The sequence below is a fragment of the Leucoraja erinacea genome, chromosome 20, assembly GCF_028641065.1.
Source record: "Leucoraja erinacea ecotype New England chromosome 20, Leri_hhj_1, whole genome shotgun sequence".
In the NCBI taxonomy this organism is placed as follows: domain Eukaryota; kingdom Metazoa; phylum Chordata; class Chondrichthyes; order Rajiformes; family Rajidae; genus Leucoraja; species Leucoraja erinaceus.
In genome coordinates this window covers 31,198,647-31,224,123 of record NC_073396.1, presented here as the reverse complement: position 1 = coordinate 31,224,123, position 25,477 = coordinate 31,198,647, and the positions used below count along the sequence as shown (strand labels likewise).

Below are 25,477 nucleotides of genomic sequence, written 5' to 3'. Positions count from 1 at the left end.
AACAAATTGTCCCGGTATCAGCAAATAAATTCTGGTACTCTTATCAGCCGCCACTCCTTACGAGCAACCTTGTATGTGTTGCATCAGAAGGATGGCAGTGGTTCCTGATAGCTTTTCACCACAACCTACTCGAGTGCAGTTAGAGGTGCAATGTATATAGGCTTATGTATAGGCTTTGAGCAATTAAATTATCTACATGTTGTAGATAAGCAGGGGAGAGATACGTTTTTTTTGCCTTCCATCACAGCGAGGTGGAGATGCGCTGTGATGGATGTCTGTGTAAATTGTGTTGTGTCTTGGGTCTTTTTTTTCTTGTATGTATGACTGCAGAAACAACATTTCACTTGAGCCTCTATGAGGTTCAAGTGACAAATAAATTGTATTGTATTGTATTGTAGATAAATGCTTAATGACTCTGTAGATAGAAGTAGTATTAAAGTCACATTCAGTGAAAAAAAATGATGCCTTGGGGCACCATTTAATTCATGCTTAAATGATAGCTTGGTTATTAACTCCATGCTATAATGTTTCTTGTATTTTATAGGCATGGATGATAAAAATGCAGCCAAACTCAATGAATTAATTCAAGCTGGGTAAGTAACTTCATGCAAAGGTTAGCCTGCAACCATATAACAATGCAATTAACCTTGTTCATTTTCCATAGGGCTGACCCAATCTAGAAATGAAAATGTTTTGAAAGTTAATTTGTTTTTAATTTGATGTAAATGATAACCTGAACTGAACCCTTTTGCATTTTTCAGCTGTCTTGCTATCAGTATGATGGTATGTCACAATCTCCAGTCACCACAAAAATGCCTACATCACTAAAATAGCTGATCATTTTCATTTCCCTTTCTTGTAAGTTAATAATTTCCCAGGACTGATTAAACTGTCTTGACCATATTGATTATTTCAGTAGAGTCCTAAAGAGCACAGGAATAGGCTCTTCGGCCCACCAAGTCTGCATTAATCATCAACTATCTGTTTACACAATGGCTAGTTTTTTTCTACCCGCATTCTATCAACCGGCCACCCTTACTCACCAACACACTAGGAGCAGCAATTTGTAGTCGGCCAGTTAACCTAGTAATCTTTACCAGATGTTTTTAAGATGTGTGGTATAACCAGAGCACTCAGAGAAATGGTGCTGAGTGGAACATGCAAGTTTCATGCACACTATACTCAAGATTAATATTGAACCAGGGCATGAAGCCATGGCTCTGTTAGCTCTGGCACTGGGCTGAGCACAAATCTACTGAATCATTGTTAAAGCTCGGAGGTAGAAAGAAAATCACTGAAAGAAATGATAACTAGGGCTTCCTGTGTGGGGAGTGATTATAGGATGAATGGACTGCTTTGGGGATTAGCATAGAAATGGATCTGGAAACACCAACTATATTGGTAAAATTAACTGAGATACTAATTGTTTTGTTTTGGTGAGGTGGTAGGACAGTAAAATTTATTAAAGCAACTGAAATTCAAGAATAATCTGACATCAAATGTTGACAGTTGGGATTATGAATAATTTGAAAAGGACGTCATTAAGTTAATGGTAAATTAGTTGTAAGAACTTACCAATGGATCTTATAGAAAGATATAAAATTATAAAAGGACTGGACAAGGTAGATGCAGGAAAAATGTTCCCAATGTTGGGCGAGTCCAGAACCAGGGGCCACCGTCTTAGAATAAAGAGGAAGCCATTTAAGACTGAGGTGAGCAAAAAAATTTTCACCCAGAGTTGTGAATTCCCTGCTACAGAAGGCAGTGGAGGCCAAGTCACTGGATGGATTTAAGAGAGAGTTAGATAGAGCTCTAGGGGCTAGTGGAATCAAGGGATATGGGGAGAAGGCAGGCGCGGGTTATTGATTGGGGACGATCAGCCATGATCACAATGAATGGCGGTGCTGGCACGAAGGGCCGAATTGCCTCCTCCTGCACCTATTTTCTATGTTTCTAATACAAGGTTTCTACAAATTGCAATAGCTGCAGCTGATTAATCAATCTCTTTTACCACAATGATTCCAGGTGGGACAGCCATAGCTGGTTTGACAAACATGTGGAAATTTGCTCTACCATGTGAACTCTAAGTTTACAAGGGTCTGCAGATTCTTAGAGTAAAACACACAATTCTTTCCACAAATGCTGCCTGACCTGCGGAGTTCGTCCAGCGCTTTGTGTTTTGCTCTAATTTTATAAGATTCATTTTGGTTTTTCTTCATTAAAGTAATTTGATTCTCTTTCCGATTGATTCAGGGCCACAACTGTGCGATACAAAGGCCGTAATTTACGTATAAAAGCACCAATGTGCCGGGCTTTGAAAAAAATCTGCGATCCTGAAGGCAAGTTCCAGAAAATAATTTTTGTTTCAAAGTTAAACTAAATTTCTGAGGGGCTATTTTTTAAAGATGTAAGTAACAACCAAGAAGGAAAAGTGCAAACGGGATGGGAAGTTTAGTGTTTTTGTTCCTATGGCATTGCGTTGGAGCAAATAAGTTATCAAATCAGCCAATCTTGGCAGGATCTAGAAATGCCCAGTTGTGAATATAAGAGTAATAGCATTTTAGATTTACTGAATTTCAGCCTTTGTATAGAGGGGATTTCCAACTGGTTGTGAAAGTTGTAAATACAGAATGACTTCCTCGGTTTCTTCTCCCAATCAGTAATGAAGATCTATGAAAAAGAAGTTTGCCATTTATATTAAAAACAAATAGTCAAGGCAGTTTTTTTGCAGAATCGAAGATCACAAGCCCTTTTCTCCCCACACTTAATGCAACATTGTAATTGTAAACAAAATAGTCTTACTACTGTGTTAGATGCCATACTTTATAGTAACATCTCAGTTTCTTATCAGTTCCTGTATGCATTAATGGAAAATGTACATACCATTTCTTGAGGTCCAAAATAGCAATTCAATATATATATATATATTTTTTTAAATAGGTGTTGATTTATTATTATCATAAGTACCAAGATACAGTGGAAAAACTTTACTTTGTGTGCTATTGAGGGAAATCATACTGTGCTCGAGTACAAAACAGAAAATAAATGATGCAGAACATAGTGCTGCAGAGAAAGTACAGATACAAACTGCAAGGACTGCAATGAGATGGATTGAGATTTAGCCTGAGAGCTCAATTGAAAAGTCTGATAACAATGGGAACGAAGCTGTTCTTGAATCTGGTCGTCCATGCTTTCAATCTTTTTTATATCTTCTGCCTGACAGGAAAGGGGAGAAGGCAGAAGGATGTGAATGGTTCTTGGTTATATTGGTTGCTTTCCTGAGGCCCTATACAGTGCCCTCCATAATGTTTGGGCCAAAGACCCATCATTTGTTTATTTGCCTCTGTACTCCACAATTTGAGAATTGTAATAGAAAAAAAATCACTTTAGGTTAAAGTGCACATTGTCAGATTTTAATAAAGGCAATTTTTATACATTTTGGTTTCACCATGTGGAAAATACAGCAGTGACTATACATAATTGTCATCCCCCCCCCCCATTCACTGCTTGAAGTCTGCGATTCATAGACATCACCAGTTGCTGGTGATGCTCTGCCATCTTTATCTTATGCTTGTTTTGGGGGCTAGTCCCCTTCAGGTTTCTCTTCAGCATATAAAAGACATGCTCAATTGGGTTCAGATAGGGTGATTGACTTGGCCACTCAAGAATTGACCATTTTATGGCTTTGAAAAACTCCTTTGTTGCTTTAGCAGTATGTTTGGGATCGCTGTCTTGCTGTAGAATGAACCGCCGGCCAATGAGTTTTGAGGCATTTGTTTGAACTTGAGCAGATAGGATGTGTCTATACACTTCGGAGTTCATTATGTTACTACCATCCGCAGTTGTATCATCAATGAAGATAAGTGAGCCAGTACCTTCAGCAGCCATACATGTAGCAATGTTACAAAATTTTGAGATTTTAAAAATCAAGTCTGCAATTTATCCCATCAGATAAAGCATAACAATAAGTTTAATTTGACACCAAATTCACTTTCATATCTCAAGTATTAAAAAAGTTATGGCCATTTTCATACTCGGAAATTAGCATCTTGTTCCCTATTGATTTTCAATGGACATTACAAAAAAGCTGTGATCTTGGATAGTCAAAAGCCCATTTCTTAAGGAAAGATTAACATTTTTAAATAGCCTAAGTGTCCAAAGATTATTCACAAATAATTCACAATATAACATGATTTTTATATCTAATTTACATTAATTTATAGGCCAAATGGAAGGAATTTAGTGTTCAATTTCTGTAAATAAATGCCTATTTAAATCGGCTTTCTAGTGGGTTTTGGCTGAACGCGCTGGTTTTAGAACGTTGACATCGCGCTGGATTAGTGCCCTCAAATGCCGAGAAAAATACTGCGGTATATAAAAAGCCCAAAATGAACTACTCACTATAGATAACTTGATATATAGGGTTATATATATGCCCCATTTAATGTAAAAATAAGGTACATACCTTTAATTGTTTGCTTTATAAAACCCTGGGGCTGCGAGAGGTTGCGGAATGAGATAGTAATTTTAAAATTATTATAACTATATTATCGAGGCCTATAAAACTAATAATACCTTTTGCGACCGGGTCTTGCAGCGATTTTTCGTTAATGATTTACTAGGCTGAACATCTGCGATTAGTACAGCCTAGTAAAAATCGCGTTTTAAACCCGCCCCCTCCAAACAGCGCCAAAATCGTGGACCTGGCTGTGGGCAGATTCCCAATGACGATTCAGGTAGGTTTTGTAACATACCTAATACATGCCCAGGCCATAACACCCCCACCACCGTGTTTTTACACACGAGGTGGTATGCTTTGGATCTTGGCAGTTCCTTTTCTCTTCCATACTTTGCTCTTGCCATCACTCTGATATGTTAATCTTCGTCCCATCTGTCCACAAGTACTTTTTCCAGAATTGTGGTTGCTCTTTTAAGTACTTCTTGGCACACTGTAACTTGGCCATCCAATTTTTGCGGCAAACCAATGATTTGCATCTTGCAGTGTAGGCTCTGTATTTCTGTTCATGAAGTCTTCTGTGGACGGTGGTCATTGACAGATCCACACCTGAAGAGTGTTTGTGGTCTGTTGGGCAGGTGTTTGGAGATTTTTCTTTATTATAGAGAGAATTCTTCGGTCATCAGCTGTTGAGGTCTTTCTTGGCCTGCCAGTCCCTTTGCGATTAGTAAACTCACCAGTGCTCTCTTTCTTCTTAATGATGTTCCAAACAGTTGATTTTAATAAGCCTAAGGTTTGGCTGATGTCTCTCAGTTTTATTCTTGTTTCTCAGTCTCATAATGGCGTCCTTGACTTTCATTGCCACAACTTTGGTCCTCGTATTGATAAACAGCAATAAAAGTTTCCAACGGTAATGGAAAGACTGGAGGAAAGACTGGGTGCTGAGAGCTCTTAAACATGCATTAAGGAGGCAATTACAATTGCTTGTGAAGCCATGTGTCCCAAACATTATGATGCCCTGAAATGTATAAACACAGCTGTAATTTCTACATGGTAAAACCAAAATGTATAAAAATGGCCTTTAATAAAATCTGACAATGTGCACTTTAACCACATGTGATTTTTTTTTTTTTTCGTTTACAATTCTCAAATTGTGGAGTGTAGAGGTAAATAAATAAATGACGGGTCTTTGTCCCAAACATTATGTAGGGTACTGCAGTTGGAGTCATTGGGGGTAAGGTGGCTGGTTTGCAAGGTGGACAGGGCTGCGTTCACAATTCTCAGCAATTGTTTGTGATCTTGGAGAGGTCAGTTGTCATACCAAGCTGTGATGCATCTGAATAGGATTCTTAATATGGTGCATCTGTAGAAATTGTTGACTGATTGAAAACTTGCAGAATTTCCTTGGTTTTCTGGGGAAATGGATGCATTAGTGTGTCAACAATGTCTGCAACAATGATTGTAGGTACTGGAGTACTTGAGACTGTCGGAGACGGTGAAGTTACTCCACCGACCTTCATTTAAAATGTGCATAGAATGCATTGAGCTTGTCAGCATTGAATGTGTTGTTGCCAGTGATTCTGCCTGACTTTGTTTTGTTGCCTGTTATAGCGAACAACTCTTGCCACAATCAATGGGTGCTGGTTGCAGGTATTTGAGCCTCTGGTGGGACAGGAGACATGTTGATAGGATTTTGGTAGCACAGTCCTGAAGTTGCCTGATTGAAGTCCCTTGAAATCTGAGTGGTGGCGCCATCGAGTGTGGCAGCCTCTCCAGCAGCTGTCCGTCCTTTCATCCTTTGTTATTTTTAATCTGTCTAAAAGTTTGTTTTTGGAAGTTTTTTAGTCTTTTTTTTATGTGGGGTGGAAGGGGGAAACCGTCTTCTCAGTCACTTCCTGGTCGAGGATAGTCTATTCTCCGAGCCGCATCTTCTTTTCTCCCCCCCCCCCCCTCGTGGCGAGAGCTTCAGCAGCGACGCAGCACTGAATTACCATCGTGGAGCGGGAGATGCCTTGCCGGGGATCGCCGTGTTGGCGCTCTGGAGGGCCTGCCGACTTTAACACCGTGGAACTGTGGTTTGCGGAGCTTCCAGCCGCGGGCGGCGCTGGCTTTAACATCGCGGAGGACTGGGATCTTTCGCCGAGGATCGCCAGTGTTGGAGCTCCGCCCAGTTCAGCCTGTGGACTTCTGAAGCCGCGGTCTCCGGTAAGAAGCGGCCGATTTGGAACTCCGGGCCCCTGAGAGCGTTCTTCCGATGCCAGAGCTCCGATCATCCCGGCGAGAGCACCTGAAACATCTGTTGCGGTGACTGCGGAGGCCTCAATAGGCCCCGACCACGGGTGAACAAGAGGAAGAGGACTGGACTTTGTTGCCTTCCCTCACAGTGAGAAACGTTGATTCCGCTTGAATGTGGGGGATGTTTATGTTAAATTCTATAGTGTTGTGTTTATTTATGTGGCTGCATGGCAACTCAAATTTCACTGCACCAACTGGTATATATGACAATAAATGTGACTTGAACTTAACTTGTAATTGCTGTGATGGGTACTTCATTTCAACGTTCTTGGTTGCAGTTTACAGTGCATCCAATATGAACTTCACGTCCGCAGGCAGATGGATGTAAACTGCATTTAGAATGGCTTCAGTAAATTGCTGTGGCAGGTAGTTGGGACAGCAAATCACTAGTTGGATATTCCAGATCTGGGGTGCGGGAACTTGCTTGGAACTCCACATCCAAGCGCCATGAGGCATTGTTTAAGAAGTAGACACGTCCGCCTCTTACCTTGCCAAGTCTATATAATGCGTAGCCTCTTTGGAGGTTGTAGTGTTTAATAGTTGTAGGGAAGAAGCTGCTCCTGAACCTAGACATTACAGTTTTCAGCCACCTATACCACCTATCTGTGCAGGAGTCAAATGCAACCAGGATGGTGTGGTCTGGTGATGCTGGCTGCTTTTTGGAGATCTTGTAGAAGTCCTTCCTCTGGTTGCATTGGCACAGTTGGGTGAATCAGGTGTGAGCCATGTCCGTATAAGCGGAGCAACCAGGGCCGGCCTTAGGAGGTGCGGGGCCCAATTGGGAACAATTTTGGTGAGCCCCAGGTTCCCAGCCAAGGTCTGTAGAATCATAGAAATACAAATAAAGTCTATTATAGACTATATATCACTATTGTAGAATGGAAAGTAATCAAAATGTGCGCTTAAAAAGTGCGTGCGTGTTAATGGACCAAACAGATCTAAGCTACATTTTAATATAAAATTGCATACATGTAAGCCTACAAGTAACAAACAAAATGTGTAGATCACCTGTGAAAAGTATATAGTTACAATGCCACTTGTTTTAGTGACTGCGAAATGTAAAAAACAATAATTTAATTAACTAGAGCTTGGAAAACCAATAACTATTGGCGAAAAACCAGTCCAGGCATTAAATTCTGGGCTTCAGCCCCATCCTACCCTTTGGGCTTCTACCCAATCTAAACTTAGTTGTGTGTGTGTGTGTGTGTGTGTGTGTGTGTGTGTGTTAGTTGTCTGTGCATGATGTGTGTGTGTGTGTGTGTGTTGTCTGTGCGTTATGTGTGTGTGAGAGAGAGAGAGGGGGGATGGGAGAGGGGGGGGGGGGGAGGAGAGATGGGAGGGAGGGAGGGAAGTAGAGAAGGGAGGGAGGGAATGAGAGAAGGGAAAAGAGAGAGGAAGGATGGAGGGAAGGAAGGAAGGGAGGGAGAGGGGCAGCGGCGGGAACGGATGCCGGGGTCCGGGTGTGAGCTGAGGCCCGAGGTTTGTAAACGTTGCTGCAACCCCTGGCCCGGCCCTCGCTGTATTGTTCACCGCGTCTTCCCGGGGAGAGGGGGGGTGGGGGGGGAGCCAAGGCTGTGTGCGTGAAGCAGGGCGACAGGAGGGACGGGAGAGCTGCTCGGGAGCGTGAGGGCACCTCCTCCTTCTCCATTCCCCCTCACAACCCCTCCCCGTCTACCCCTTTCTTCCCCCTCTCCCTCTCTACTCTCTCTCCACCCGGGGTAGATCTACCCGAGCCGAGAGTAGATTACTTCAAAGCAAAGCTGAGAGATAGACAAAAGTGCAGCGGGTCGGGCGGCATTTCTGGACAAAAGGAATAGGTGACATTTCGGGTCGAGACCCGTCTTCAGACTGAGTCACGAGAAAGAGGAACTCAAACCATACGTCATGGACACGGAGAGATCTACGGCCCCACTTTTTTTTGGTAAACATCTATTTACTTCGGGAGGTTTTTAATTTCCCCCTTACCATTTCCGTACTTTTTCGCTAGCTGCCATGACCCGTTTGATGTCATCCTTCGCCCTGCTCCTCATAGCTGCTCCTGGTCTCGGCCCACACCGATCTGCCAGACATTCTGTGTGTGTGTGTGTGTGTGTGTGTGTGTTTGTTTGGGGGATCTGAGGGGAGAAGCGCCGGCAGCAAGAGCGAGCGAACGCGCGGACAGACGAATAAAAGCAACGATCATAGAGCAGAATAGGTGACCAAAGATCTTTGTAGGTGACATTTCGGGTCGAGACCCTTCTTCAGACTGACTCAGGAAAGAGGAGCAAGAGATATAGACGGTACTAAGGACAAGTGAATGGAAGATATGCCGATATCTCCCGTTTCCCTTTCTCTTGACTGTCAGTCTGAAGAAGGGTCTCGACCCGAAATGTCTACCAATGCCGCTCTATGAACGTTGCTTTCGTCCGTCTGTCCACCCGTTCGCTCGATCTTGGTGCCGGCGCTTCTCCCCTCATGGCAGCTATTGGGAAAAAGTCGACCCGAAATATCACCTAGTCCTCTCCAGAGATGCTGCCTGATCCGCTGATTTACTCCAGCCTTTTGTGTCTGTCTTCAGTTTAAACCAACATCTGCAGTTCCTCCCTGTACAAGGTATGTGCCGTTTGAAAAGAAAATGATAAAAAACATTTTAAACATTTAAAAACACCTAAACTGTTCCCCCGCAACGCTGCGAGAGGCATAACTGAAGTCGGGTCGGGGTTACTGAAATGACGGAGGTTACGCTCCGGTGCGTACTACGCGTCAGTCCATTGTATTTCGCAGGAGTGGACCATCTTGCGCGCTATAAGATCTTTGCTCCAATTGATTTGATTACTCTAGCGCGGGGCCCAATTGGGAGCAATCGGTCCAATCGGCTAAAGGCCGGCCCTGGGAGCAACACTGTAGTCTCTCATTTCCCTAAGGTAGGAAAGTCTGGCTTTGAGTTATCAGATAGATAGGGAATCTTTTGTGTCTGTGAAATATAACCATCCTTATTAGGTAGGGTGGCAACTATTTAATAAAAAAGATGGATGCTTTCCAGTGCCCTGCATTGGTAAATTGTATGGTTTTAATTGTTTGCATTTCAACAATGCTCCTGTATAAGCCGGGGAATTTGTAAATTCTGGTTTATGCCTGCGGGATGTGCTGCTAATGGAAAAATGTGTGTGCATCAAGTTACGGTACAAATATAGATTTGTTCCTTGTTTGGTGGAGGCTTTTTGAGCATGGTATTGGGATGCTAATGTGCTCAGCATTTGGCTGAACAATAAATATTGAGCCGTGACCAGAAAACAAGATGCAGATTAAAATAGAAAGATTATTTTCGGAACATAATCCTATAACGGTTATGTTTTTGGAACTGAGGTTGAACAACCCCACCATCAGAGGTATTCTTTTAGATAAGTCTGGCTAGAAAGCTTGCTATGGCAATGGTAACTATACACCTTGATGCTTATCATTTACAGATAAAAATTACCAGATTCATGAAAATAACTTTAAGGAAAGGAACTTTGTCTTTTCTAATCTGTGTGATAACATGTGTGGATGGATTCTGAAATAGATAAGCAGGCCACATAGTTTATGCGAAGTATAGCTACATTGCAATTAAAAAGAAAACTGTACAGACTCCAGCATTGACTGAAGTATCAGTAACAGACACATGATAAAGACACACCTAGCCTGGTGAACCAGAGTACTTAATAATTTTTGGGTGACACAGTGATCCAGCGGTAGAGTTTCTGCCTTACAGCACCAGACACCCGGGTTTGATCCTGACTATTGCTGCTGTCTGTACGGAGATTGTACTAAACTTATGCCAATATTTGAAGAGCATTCCTGCGGACTAATTATATTCCTGGAATCAAATCTTCCAGTTACTCAAAATTAGTGGCACAATGATGTGCACTCAAAAATAGAGATCCTCCAAGTCCTCAATGTTCTCCCTGTGCATGTATTCTACCTGTTGGTTATGTACAACAATGTTGATAGAAGTGACCACCACACAGTGCTCGTGGAAACATGGTTCTCTCTGCATATTAAACTGCGTAGCTTAGATTAGGAACACAATAAGCAGTTCATTCGAAGTACTAGTTCGGCTTTCTAGTACTCACCACAAATCTGACCTGTCATATATTTTACTCTGTTACTATAATATAACCATATAACAATTACAGCACGGAAACAGGCCATCTCGACCCTTCTAGTCCGTGCCGAACACGTATTCTCCCCTAGTCCCATATACCTGCGCTCGGACCATAACCCTCCATTCCTTTCCCGTCCATATAATTATCCAATTTATTTTTAAATGATAAAAACGAACCTGCCTCCACCACCTTCACTGGAAGCTCATTCCACACAGCCATCACTCTCTGAGTAAAGAAGTTCCCCCTCATGTTACCCCTAAACATCTGTCCCTTAATTCTCAAGTCATGTCCCCTTGTTTGAATCTTCCCTACTCTCAGTGGGAAAAGCTTATCCACGTCAACTCTGTCCATCCCTCTCATCATTTTAAAGACCTCTATCCAGTCCCCCCTCAACCTTCTGCGCTCCAAAGAATAAAGCCCTAACTTGTTCAACCTTTCTCTGTAACTTAGTTGCTGAAACCCAGGCAACATTCTAGTAAATCTCCTCTGTACTCTCTATTTTGTTGACATCCTTCCTATAATTAGGCGACCAAAATTGTACACCATACTCCAGAATTGGCCTCACCAATGCCTTGTACAATTTTAACATTACATCCCAACTTCTATACTCATAAAGTCAGATGATCCTAGAAATGACACCAAAAAATGATGTTGCATTTCAACACCTAATATGCTAAACATCGTCCTTTATTCCAGATTTATTCAATTGTACTTCCATTTCCCAGCTGTCATAATGGAATGTGAGGGCATATCTATGGATATTTCTAGGTTAACAATAAAATAGCTATACAGAGCTAATCTCCAGCCTGATACAAGCTATCAATTTTGTTCACCCCACTGAAGTTTTAAATGAATGACTGAGATGCCAGATGCAATAACAACAATAGACCCTAACTGCATTGTGGCTCTAGTGCAATTGGGCTTTTGTAGCATAGTTAGACTTCTATCGAGCCTATTCCAGTACAGTTACGATACTAGCATTTATCCGATTAAACCCGTTTCGTCATTTGTACCAGGTTTGCAACATAGCAGCAGTGAGGGCAGAGTTTTGTGCCGTGGTCCCAGGACAATAGCAGGGATTGGATGTTTCCCAGCACAGGAGAGGTCGGTCTGGGGGACGAGCACTGTAACGATTCACTGCTCTGCTATTGTATATACAGTGCCCTCCATAATGTTTGGGACAAAGACCCATCATTTATTTATTTGCCTCTGTACTCCACAATTTGAGATTTGTAATAGAAAAAATCTCATGGTCAAAGTGCACATTGTCAGATTTTAATAAAAGCCATTTTTATACCTTTTGGTTTCACCATGTAGAAATTACAGCTGTGTTTATACATACTCCCCCCCCCCCCCCCCCCCCCCCCCCCCCCCCCCCATTTCAGGGAAACATAATGTTTGGGACACATGGCTTCACGGGTGTTTGTAGTTGCACAGATGTGTTTAATTGCCTCCTTAATGCAGGTATAAGAGAGCTCTCAGCACTTAGTCTTTCCGTCACCTTTGGAAACTTTTATTGTTGTTTATCAACATGAAGACCAAAGTTGTATCAATGAAAGTCAAAGAAGCCATTATGAGACTGAGAAACAAGAATAAAAACTGTCTGACATCTGCCAAACCTTAGGCTTACCTAAATCAACTGATTGGAACATCATTAAGAAGAAAGAGAGCACTGGTGAGCTTACTAATCGCAAAGGGACTGGCAGGCCAAGAAAGACCTCCACAGCTGATGACTCAATCATTATTTCTATAATGAAGAAAAATCCCCAAACACCTGTCCGACAGATCAGAAACACTCTTCAGCAGTTGGGTGTAGATTTGTCAATGACCACTGTCTGCAGAAGACTTCATGAACAGAAATACAGAGGCTACACTGCAAACCACTGGTTAGCTACAAAAAATAGAATGGCCAGGTTACAGTTTGCCAAGAAGTACTTAAAAGAGCAACTACAGTTCTGGAAAAAGGTTTTGTGGACAGATGAGGTGACGATTAACATATTAGAGTGATGGCAAGAGCAAATTATGGAGGAGAGAAGGAACTGTACAAGATCCAAAGCATACCACCTCATCTGTGAAACACGGTGGTGGGGGTGTTATGACCTGGGCATGTATAACTGCTGAAGGTACTGGCTCATTTATCTTCATTGGTGATACAACTGCTAATGGTAGTAACATAATGAATTCTGAAATGCATAGACACATTCTATCTGCTCAAGTTCAAACAAATGCCTCAAAACTCATTGGCCGGTGGTTCATTCTACAGCAAGACAATGATCCCAAACATACTTTTCAAAGCTAAAAAAATTGTCATTTCTTGAGTGACCAAGTCAATCACCCGATCTGAGCCCAATTGAGCATGCTTCTTATATGCTGAAGAGAAAAACTGAAGGGGACTAGCCCCCCAAAGAAGCATGAGCTAAAGATGGCTGCAATACAGGCCCGGCAGAGCATCACCAGAGAAGACACCCAGCATCTGGGTGATGTCCATGAATCGCAGGCTTCAAGCAGTCATTGCGTGCAAAGGATATGCAACAAAATACTAAACATGACTACTTTCATTTACATGACATTGCTGTATCCCAAACATTATGGTGCCCTGAAATGGGGGACTATGTATAAACACGTAATTTCTACATGGTGAAACCAAAATATATCAAAATGGCCTTTATTAAAATCTGACGGTGCACTTTAACCACATGTTTTTTTTTCTATTACAAAACTCAAAATGTGGAGTACAGAGGCAAATAAGTAAATGATGGATCTTTGTCCCAAACATAATGGAAGGCACAGTAATTATAAAATGATTCAGATTTGTGTACGTGTACGGATTCTCACTAATTCCACTTCATCTTGAGAATCCATATCTTCATTTTTACCTTGGGTTTTGCATGTACAACATTATTGCTTTGATACCCGTTAACGGTTGCAAATACTTTCATGGCTTGGCGTGATTCATTGGAAAACATTACTGGCTTGTAAATTTAAATGTTAATGCTTTTTCTCTGTCCGTGTGTGCTTTTTCACTTCTGCCCCTTTCATCATTCTTCTAAAGCTTTTTTATAGTTGGGAATACGAGTTGACGATGTGCTGAGAAAATAAAGCCCCATTGTTCCTATTTTAATTTGGAGAGGGCTTGTGACAAAAATATAACCCTCAACACATCTGTGGAAATTCACCTTATTCCCTTAATTTGCAGTATATCTTTATTTTCCAAGTATCTTTCATTCTAACCTTCCACTTCATAAGTATCTCTTTCCTTAACTAACATATTTAATTGTTGTATTGTTTTATTTAGCAGTAATTTATCTCCTTGCACTGTCTTCCAGTGGGTTTAGGACAGGTCGGAGAGCCCCTCACATGTAGTTTACTTCTCACAGTTATGTCTCTCTTTCTGTGACTCAGTTCTCTATCTCAGTTATGTGATTTAAATTTTTTTTTATTATTCATAGGAATTAGTGATGAGGAAGATCAGAAACCAGTTCGACTACCGGTGAAAGTGCTCCTTGAACTACTGCCACGCAGTAACTACACCTGGGCAAGAGTTCAGAGTCTGGCACAGAATCCTCGACTACGGTAGAAACCAAATATTCAATATTTATCTATAATATCCTTTGCTTTCCTGACAACGATTTAGAAAATGTTACTGTTGTGTACATTGGTGTTTTTGTAACTGTACCCTTTTATATAGCATTAGGTGAATATTTATAGTACAAGCAGGCTTCGCATCACGGATGGGTTGCATTCCTAGAAGATGATCCATAATCACGATTCATTTTCTTTATTCCCCATCTCAAACTTTCAGGGAGTGATTTGTAAATTTTGTAAGGGTGAATTTCTGTCAATATGGAGATTGCCTATATTTTGGTATGATACTTGTATAAATGACTAATGTGAGATTAGTGTATTTAAGTAATTCAGATTTTTAATTAACATTTGTGAGAACAGGAATTGAGAGTAATATTAAAAATAGTGCTCATTGGACGGTAACTAATTTTAAACATACTATTCAGAGATGGACTGGACTGCATACTATTTGATGTTTCATAAAGTACTTTCATATAAGTTCAAGGAGGAAAATAAATGTGAATTTGCAAAACTACATAATAGTGAATATTCCGTTTTAATTCAATTATGACATTTACTCCAGTATTCGTTCATCAATAACTAATGGAAAACGATCTTTAGCGTGTGTATTTGCTTCATACTAGGTCTTGAGTGAATAAGAAAACTTCAATCACAGCAAAATGTTCTTCATTGGTAATCTCCCCCTTCCCAATTTCACGACTCTCTGTGGTAGTACAACGTATCACAAACTTTCCATATGCAAAGAGTTGGATTCAATTCCACATTCGCCCCCTTTGCAACAGTATATTGTATAATACATCATAACTAAGAAGTTCAAGTTAACTTTGAGTTCCATGCTGGTTGCAGTTATGAACTCAATTGTAGCATGTATTTTCAGTCCACGATTTTAAATTATATTCCCTTTTTATTTGTAATTTATAAAAAGCAATACAATCTATAGATAACTAAAACTCTGATCTTGTGCTCTTCCGGTTTGCGGGTTTATTTTATTTGCACAAAAACGGTACACGATAGCACTACGATTTTTCACCAGCTCGCTCACCGTTCTCCTGTGCTGCGAGTGCAACAAGTTTCGTTCCGATCGGTGGAATATTGTAAATGTTAGCGAGGTTTAAAAAATCTTTAAAAAAACGCGCATGCGCAGATCGATCACCTCTCCGCGTGGATTAGTCTTTTCTCCTGTCACTCACCGCGACGGTCCGCCCCTTCCTGTGCCATCGCATCTTTACTGGAGCTGAGGATGGCCGGCAGAGGCCTCCATCCGGACACAATTTTCGGAGGGAATGGAAGCGGCGCTGCACGGAATCGGAGATGTTGCCAAACGGAAAGCAGAGACTCTGATCCCGGCGGAGGAGAATGACCAAGGACCAGCGCCCGCTGCGAGTCCCCATCGCACCGCCAGTCCAGCCCCTTCCCCTATGGTCGCCCTCGCTGGCTCCTGCCCGTCTCCCCCGTCATACCCCCCCTCTCTCCCATGGCTCTTCCCCCGTCTTTTCTTTGAGCTCTCAACCCCCACCCCTCCCGCCCACACACACCCCTCCCTCCTGCCCACACACACCCCTCCCGCCCACACACACCCCTCCCGCCCACACACACCCCTCCCTCCCGCACACACACCCCCCCTCCCACACACACCCCTCCCCCCCACACACACCCATCCCTCCCAGACACACCCCTTTCTCCTTCCTCCCACACATGAGGACAAGGGAGGGAGTGCTAGAGGATGAGGGGAAATGAGTTGCGCCTGCGCAGTTAGAGGCTATGGGTGAGCGGTGGAATATTGCGTTGGGGTCCGGACCTCCCGTGTGTCAGGGACCCGACGAGTCCCACTTAGTGAACAACTGAAATTGTGTTTAGGCTGCTTTTTTAACATCATGCCAAGAAGAGGGAGAGTAACAGCTGCAGGATGGTCAAGGAACAACGCAAAGGGGCATCGAGAAGCATCAAGAAGCAGAAGGGAACAAGAGAGACTTCAATGTCTCGCGGATCAGCGAGGAAGAACGCAAAAATGAAAGGATGAGGAGACTCAACCAAAAAGAACTGAACGTCTCGAGGATCAACAAGAAAGAGCGCGAAGCAGAATGGATGAAGAAACGCCACAAAGAAATAAGTGTCTCAAGGAACAATAAAGAAGTACGCAAAGAAGGAATGAAGAGACGCAACCAAAAAGAACTGAACGTCTCAAGGATCAACGAGAAAGAACGCAAAGTGGAAGGGATGAAGAGATACCACAAAGAAGAAGAAATGAGCGTCTCAAGGATCAACAAGAAAGAACGCTAAGAAGAAGGCATGAAGAGATGGGAGATGAAAGAATTAGAAGACTGGCTGAACAGCAGCCAGAAATACAACAAGACGAAATGCACAACTCGCAAGGTGAAAATGACCAAGGTTTGCCCTCAGTGTTGAACATTCCGTTTCTCTGGAGAAACCGCCATCTTTTGCTGCAGGTGATCATTGCTCCTCTGCAGGCACTGCCTGATGAAGTTATGAGATTGTATACTTATGATACACCACAAGCAAACTAGTTCAGAAAGAATATAAGACAATACAACTGTCTCTTTCAACTGACGTCATTTGGTGCCAAGCAAGTGGTGCCACCCGGATGGAATCCTTCAGTGATCATTCAAGGCCAGATTCATCATTACCTTGGTTCGTTGATGCCTGACCTACACCAGCAAAGTAAATTCTTGCAGATCTATTTTATGGACACCCAAGACACCATTGAATTGCAAATGGGGATACTGCGAAATGCTGGTATTCAAAGGGAAATTGTTGCAATGCTTGAAAACGTGATTAGACAAAACAACCCATACATTTAAACACTTAAAATCACAAAGGAACGAATTCAAGGTTTACCAGTTATCAATCGTCATTCAGATCATAGGCCACATTTGGAACATGAAAGGCGGTTTAACACACAAATTGCCACCGAAATTGCCATCATAATACCAAAAGATAATGACCCTCAGGCAACATCACGGCACATTATCTTGAAAGAAAGAGGAGGAGACCTGAAAATCATTTCAGAGTCGCATAGGTCGTATGATAGTTTTCAATACGTCCTTATCTTTCCACATGGAGGCGATGGATGGCATCACCAACTCCAAATTAATAACCACAAGAAATTGACAACAATGCGATATTATGACTTTTGGATTATGAATCATGATAGTGAATGAAACCACCTTTTGAGTGGAGGACGACTCTTTCAACAATATGTGGTTGATATGGCAGCAATGATTGAGACTGATAGGGTCAATTATATTCGCATGAATCAAGCATCATTGAGATCAACAACTTACAGCGGCCTCATGGATGCATTAAATGATAATGATGATTTGGAAAACATCGGAAAGCACATCATCCTCTCCTCGACATTTGTCGGTGGACTGAGATACATGATGGAACGATGCCAGGATGCCATGATGTACATTTGGAAGTAAGGCAATGCCTCATTCTTCATTACGATGACTTGCAATCCGAAGTGGAGTGAGATGCGACAGTGCCTCCTTCACAATAAGCAGTCGTGTGATAGACCAGACTAGATTACAAGAATATTTGATCTGAACAGAAAGCTATTCATCAAGTACCTCACTGGACCAGATGGCCTCTTTGACCACTGTATAGTTTTTGTCTCAACTGTGGAATATCAGAAGAGAGGCCTGCCTCATTTGCACTGTCCGCTGTGGCTTGACGAAATGAGTAAGCCAACCCCTAACATTTTTCGAGAGGACAAGTTGTGGATATGATTCATATCCTCTGTACTTGTGAAGATCTCCCTACATGGGAGAATTTCAGGGACATCTAGAGGGACGCTGGCATTGACCTATTACTTCTGATTGAGTGGTGCCCTATAATGCTCAACTTTTGAAGTTGTTCAAACGCCACATCAACGTTGAGATATGCTCCGCTGTAAAGTCGGTCAAATACGTGATCAAGTACACCTTGAAGAGAAGTGATCAAGCACTTTTGGGAGCTAACATGCTTGACAAAATTACACAGTACTTGACTGGCAGATACATTGTTCCATCAGAAGCAGTGGGATCAATCCTTGGATTTCCGACATGAGCTGTCTTTCAACTACAGGTACATCTAATAATAATATAATAAGAATAATATCTTTTATTGTCATTGCACACAAGTGCAACGAGATTTGGGTATGCAGCTTCCATCCGACATCATAACTTAAATAACTACTAAAATTTAGGTTTAGATACCTAACACCATCTAGCACCAGAGATCTACCACCAGAACAATGAGTCATTATCAGAGTCGATGCTGCTCAACGAGTGAGGAATAATGATATGATGAGAATGACATTAACTGAATTCATGGCATTTGTTTCCTCAAGAGCCGTTTGCAAGAACACACTAATACTCTGATGTTCCCCGATTTTACACGTGGAACAATAGGAGATGGCAAAGAATGAAGGCTGGCAAGAGAGTTGAAGATCTTCAAGATATTTTTGAAGCCAACGTTCTGGGACAAATGTATACCATGTCTCCAAGATGTGGTGACCTCTACTACTTTGCATCTCCATCACCTAAAAGGGCCAGTATCATTCGATTCATTGAAGACAGCTGATGGAGAAATTTACCCTTTCTTCAAAGACGTCTGCAGAGAAAGAGGTTTGTTGCAGACTGACGACCATTGGCAACAAACAATGGAAGATGCTGAGAAGACAAGACTCCCCAGTGCAATGATAGATTTGTTTGTTGTTTTGTTGGCGAATACTGAGGTCAACAATCCTCAACAATGGTGGGATCACTTCAAGAATTCAATGTGAAGATTACCTTGAAAGAGAATGGAGAACAATAAATGATCCTAATATCATGATTGATGAGAAGCATCATGATCAGGCTCTGTTGTATATTCAAGACAAGCTTGAGAATTACAAAAAATGACCAAGAAATGGAAGGATGCACCTTGATGGTGACAATCCAAAATTACTGCAGGAATTGCAATACAATAGAACTGAACAACAGCAATTTGTTGAGGAGAATGAGCCTCTCCTGAACGCTGAGCAGAGAGCAGTGTATGACAAAGTGTGCAACTGCTTGAAAAGGAATCTTCCTTCAATGTTTTTCATTGATTCACCAGAAGGAACGGGAAAGACATTTATCACTAATTTGATCCTCTCCAAAGTTAGAAGTCAAGGTGATGTTGCTATTGCTGTAGCATCCTCTGGGATAGCAGCTACATTAATGCCTGGTGGAAGAAGTGCACTTTCTCGATTCAAGATACCCATCCAAGTGACCAAGGATACATTCTGCAACATCGAGAAGAACTCGAACACAGCACGAGGGATGAGGCAAGTGAAACTCATTGTTTGGGATGAATGCCCAGTGATTAACAGGGAGAGCTTTGAAGCGGGGACAGAACTCTTTGAGGTATATGCATCGACGCTAAGCCTTTTGGTGGGATTCTTACCATTTGTTGTGGCGATTTTCGACAGCTGCTTCCTGCAGTGAAATGGGAAAATGATGCTTATATTGAAAATTCCTGTATCATGAAATCCTACTTGTGGAAACTTTTCAGCAAGTTTCAATTGCAGACAAATATGCGATTGAGATAGAGAGAAGGCGACTATTCGCAAATTTTGTTGAAAGTTGGAGAAGAATGAAGACGATAAAATTGAAATGTCACAAGACATGGTTCTATCAACAAGAACACTGGAGGATTATATTGATTTCATCTATCCCACATTTGACAATCCTGCAGAAATATTCTCTGACAATTGTATCTTGGTTCCACATAACGATACCATAACAAGGATCAATTCTACATGTATCAGACGCTTCCCTGGAATCATTAAGGAGTACTTTTCTTTCAATGCTGTCACTGAGGGAACTAATGCTACTCACTTTCCAACAGAGTTTCTCAATTCACTTGAGATCTCTGGATTACCACCACGCAAATTGGAGTTGAAAAAAGGATCTCCAATCGTGTTAATGAGAAATTTGGAACCCCCAAAGCAATGCAATGGAACGAAGATGATCGTGGAAGAGCTACACATTAAACTGATCGTTGCAAGAATCAACATGGGAGCCTTCAAAGATGACATTGAGCGTTATCCTAGGAATGAGAACAATTTGACAGAAGGCAAAGACATTCCCCTTCAGCGGAGCCAATTCCCGTTTCAGTCAAGTTTTGCTATGATGATCCATAAAGCACAAGGACAAACCATGGTGAAAGTGCTGATATACCTTGAGAAACACGTATTTCAGCATGAACAACTATATGTGGCTCTTAGTTGAGGAAAGGTGCAGGAAAATGTCAAAGTTTTGCTGAACATCGACCAAGAATGTTGTCATTAAACGCATGCTTGAATAATGACTTCTGAGGTAAATTCACCGATTTTCTTCAAGTTAAAGTTTGACCACTCTATAATGTCTCGATATTAAAATTGTGTGTCTTTTTTTTCATCAACAGCAAAGAGACATTGAGCCGCAGTGAGCAGCAGAACGCAACAAGAAAGAACTGAACTGAATAAATATCATCTTTAACATTTAAATTGTTATATTTTAAGAGTTATTCACATTTTAAGCTTTAATATATACCTTTTCCACTTACCGTGCCCGTGTGCTGCGCCTGCGCACTAATACCTGCGTGTTCTACGTCACAATGGGAACCCAATGGGCGGGAATGGCTGTGCTGCCATAGAGCCGCTAAGAGTGGATGAGTGGGGGGAGGGTTGAGGGGGGATGGAGTAAATGCGTGGGGAGGGGAGGGCAAAGCGCAGAGTGGGGGAGGGGTGAGGGGACCAGGTGCGTCAGTTTCTATGGCTCAGTGGTGGGTGGAATATTGCGTTGGGGGAACAGGTGAGTGGTGGAATGCAGTGGTAGTGGGGAATGGGTTGTGTTGGGGGACCAGGCCTCCCGTGTGACTGGGACCCAACGGGTCCCACTTAGTCTAGTAATCTTACTAGGCGTATACTCTTTGATGGGCCTGGCTTTATTCTCTTGCAGGATGATGGTGGAACTACATCGGAAAGTTTCCAGTCTCATTGATTTCCTCAAGCATAAATGGGCGTTACAGGAATTCCGAATTGTATCCTTTTCGACGAGTGAACAGGAAAGCCTTGTGGCTAGTTTCAGCAAATTCCGCATGGACAGACGACAAAGCATTATCACTGCCTGGCCGATGCCCTCAGTGACACATTCAAGCCGTATTATTTGTTGAACCTCATTTACTTGTATTTGGTAGGCTCCAAGGGCTAAATCTGTGGCGTGATCTTAAAGGGGGCTCAAAAAATTGAAGGGGGCATGAGAATCTCCAGATAACTTGTTGATAGTTTTCAAAGTGACATCCTGGCACTTGTAAACATTTTTGTTGGTTATTAGACATGATGGTCTATCATTATAAAATGTGCACGCATTTCCAGGATGGAGGTACGTCGCCATAATGATCAAATCTCGTATTGCCCTATTTCTGCAGTCTGGAACAACGGGTCTCCCTATGTGAAATCCAGTGTAATTTGTTGACATATTTGAAGAAATAGTCATGTTTTTCTCCGCTTTTCCCTGCATAGATAGGGTAGACAGAATCATTTCCCAGAGTGGAAATATTAAAGACTGGTATAGTTTTCAGGTGAATTTAAAGGATAGAGTGGAAACAGGGAAGCATCTTGAGGAAACACATCACCTACTGCATCCAGTGTTCCCAATGTGGCCTCCTGTACATTGGCGAAACCAAGTGTGGATTCGGCCACCATTTTGCTGAACACTTGCGCTCAGTTTATCCAGGCCTACCGGATCTCCTGGTTGCTAACCATTTTAACTCCCCTTCCCGTTCCCATACTAAACCAGCATCTGCAGTTCCTTCCTACACTTTTTGTGTCCATACTGACCTTTTTGTCCTGGGCCTCCTCCGTTGCCAGAGTGAGGCCAAACGCAAATTGGAGGATCAGCTCCTTGTATTCACCTTGCGTAGCTTACAACCTCATGGTATGAACGTTGAATTCTCAAACGTTTGGGTAATCCCAAGCTAACCCTCCCCTGCTACATTCCTCCCTCTGACAACACGACTCTCATCTCTCCACTATCTCTGGCCTTTGTTCCAACCATCTGCCTATCAAAACTTCCCTCACCTGTGTCCAGTTATTTCATGCCACATTTTGTCTTGCCTCTCCCTTCTTCCAACTCGTCCCCTGTCCCACAATCAATCAGAAGACGGATCTCAACCCAAAACATCACCTACCCTTGCTGTCCAGCGATGCTGCCTGGTCTGCTGAGTTACTCCAGCAATTTGTGTCCTTGTGAGATCAATTTAAATTTGCACATTTTGTTTTGGCACATACATTTTGGGCCAGTTCAATGTTTTAAGATGTTGCTGGGATGGAGACCGATAGACTTGGATTTATTTTCTTTGGAGTGTAGAAGGCTGAGAGAGTGAGCTTGAGCAGACTAAAAGGTTATTCAAGTTTTTTCAAATGGCTTGTCTCTTGTTTCTCCTTAATATTATTATCTTCAGCGCAAGTCATTGGAAGAACGTCAGCAAGATATTGGATATGGTGAATCAAGGATTATGGGGCTTGAGGAAAAGACAGAGCTCCATCTCTACCCTGCAGAGAACTGTACTTTAACTGTACTGCCTGGAGTGGCAAAGGTGGTTCACTCAAAAGCCTGCTGCACTGTGCACTGGCAGGAAACCGGAAGGTGCAGACAGAACATAAAGGACATTCATTTACTCCCACCAGCACAGATATTAGCAAGAACCCCTGCTACAAAGGATATGACTGTTCCCGTCAGTCAAGGAACTCAGGGCACAATGAAGGGACAAGTTAAACAAATTAGAAGCACAACAGATGGGCGAACTGGTTTCAAAACCACTACATCGATAGCTGGTGAAGGATCACAATGCACTGAAGAGGAAATGCCTTCTTTGGAAGGTACATCTGCTGGAGAGACAATTTCTCAACAGGAAAGTCCAAAAACAGACGAGATATTTGATGGAGGACAGCAAGAATTAGGAGAAAATGGAGAACATGCATTTAATTCACCCAAATCTAATTCGGATGCTTCCACTGAAGAATGCAGTGGTAATGAGGTGCCCTTAATGGAGTCCCCAGAACCAACCACGACTACTGAGCTCTGTGTCTGTGGGGGGATGGTCAATAATGATGAGACACTCTTGGACCCACCTTCTCACGACATGAAGTCGTGTCCGAACTCGGTAGATGCAGAGAGATGTGCATGTCTGGAAAAATCCTCTGAAAAGGGTGTTACTGCCTTGGACATAAATGGATTTCTTGGTGATCCCAGTGCAGTACATTCTGGAATGGTAAAAGTTGAATCAAGCTCTCAACAATTGGCAGATTCAAGTCCCCAATTATCTACTGATACCGCTTCAATGTCATCCAATTCAACCGCAGTAGATGATTGTGATAATAGGACCTTGTCCAGTAATTGCACTCATGAACAGCCGGTGGTGTGCACAGATGAGGTGTCTGATAACGACTGCCTTAGGCAGACCGTGAATATGAGTTTGCCCTCTCAGGGACAAGCTGGTAGTGCCAGCATTCTTCCAAAACCACCAAAAGAAGATGCTACCCATCTGGTCCAGCAGGTGCTGGAGGATGGCTGGAGTCCAAGTACCTCTGAGAATTTGACTTTGGCTGAATTGTACCTCATGCTGGGGAAACCCAGCAAACTGCAACTTGAATATGATTGGGTGCAGACCCAGCGGAATAACGCTGAGGAAACTGAGAGGACAAAGGGTACAAGTCAGAGGTTACTGAAGTGCCTGCTGCAAATTATCACTACTGAAGTAAATCCTAAATCTGTAAGTACATTTAGCATGTGGGGAAGAGTGAAAGGACTGGCTTCTACTAAAACAATATTAGTAATCCCGTCAAGAAAGAAGAAATCTGCTTTTGCTCAAATGCATAAAGCAGATAGAATAAAAAAAATGGGGGGCTTAACTGAGTTGCATTATGCATAATTCATTACACATGTGTTAATAATTTTATGAAACTTAATGCAGGAGATTTATATGCCTGCATGTGATTGTTTCAAAGAGTGTTCAGCAGTAGGTTTGGGTATCCTAAAACTAGTTTACACTAACGTTCATGAGGAAAAATTGGAGCTGAAGACTTCATTCTTTAGAAGTTTTTGGTATCAGCCTTGTAAAATCTTCTCGAAGTCTGTGATCATTTTTGACTATCTTCAACTGTTTTAGTAAAATTTCTCTATCTCCGAGCAGCAAAAAAAATATTTTTAAATAATAAAAAAAACTGAGGCACGGGTGCCAGCGCAGAGCCTTGACAAGTGGTCCATCTGGATAATATCCTGTCTAAAAGTGGACGGCAAGATTTTATACCTGTTTCTCAGTACAGCAGTACACAGCACTGCCTTGCTGCACATACAAAATGTTACTATGATCCCTCTTATGCTGATTCTAGATTAGTTTAGTTTAGAGATACAGTGCGCAAACAGACCAGCGACCAGTGAGATTCTTGTACACTAGCACTATCCTACACACTGGTCAATTTACAATTCTTACCAAAGCTAATTAACCTACAAACCTGCACATCCCTGGGATGTGCATGGGAAGCGGGGCCCCCGGAGAAAACTCGTGCGGTTACGGGGAGAATGTGCAAATACCGTACAGATAGCACCCGTAGTCCGGATGGAACCTATGTCACTGGTACTGTGGGGCAGCAACTCTACTGCTGCGTCACCATGCTGCTTACTAGATTCTATTAATACTCTTGTTTCTAGTGTACTGTGCATATGGAAATATAAAGGTATCATCATAGCAGTGAAGAAAGTAACAATGTAGTTGTGAAATATTTTTTAACTTTGTCGATTTTTAAAATTTAAACACGAACTTTGATCTGCCTTTCTGTGAACAATCTACAACATAATAGGACTTGCCTTGATCACCATATACTTTCAAATAGGAAGCCAGTGTGTTAGATGTATTTTCGGCTGTATGTAACAGTTTCAAAAATGTCAGCATACTTTAGACAATAGACAATAGGTGCAGGAGTAGGCCATTTGGCCCTTCGAGCCAG

The 25,477-nt window shown here is 42.2% G+C and overlaps 1 protein-coding gene across 4 annotated transcripts in view; it reads left to right on the top strand.

The window, feature by feature from the left end:
* The window catches only part of cramp1 (cramped chromatin regulator homolog 1), a 62,133-nt gene that overhangs the window by 17,908 nt on the left and 18,748 nt on the right, over nt 1-25,477 (top strand). For all 4 annotated transcript variants that reach the window (XM_055651789.1, XM_055651788.1, XM_055651790.1 and 1 more), the window contains exons 6-10: nt 545-593; nt 2,254-2,339; nt 14,325-14,448; nt 21,429-21,510; nt 22,933-24,243. In XM_055651789.1, coding sequence (XP_055507764.1) covers nt 545-593; nt 2,254-2,339; nt 14,325-14,448; nt 21,429-21,510; nt 22,933-24,243 — 1,652 coding nt within the window. The remainder of the gene's footprint in view (nt 1-544; nt 594-2,253; nt 2,340-14,324; nt 14,449-21,428; nt 21,511-22,932; nt 24,244-25,477) is intronic.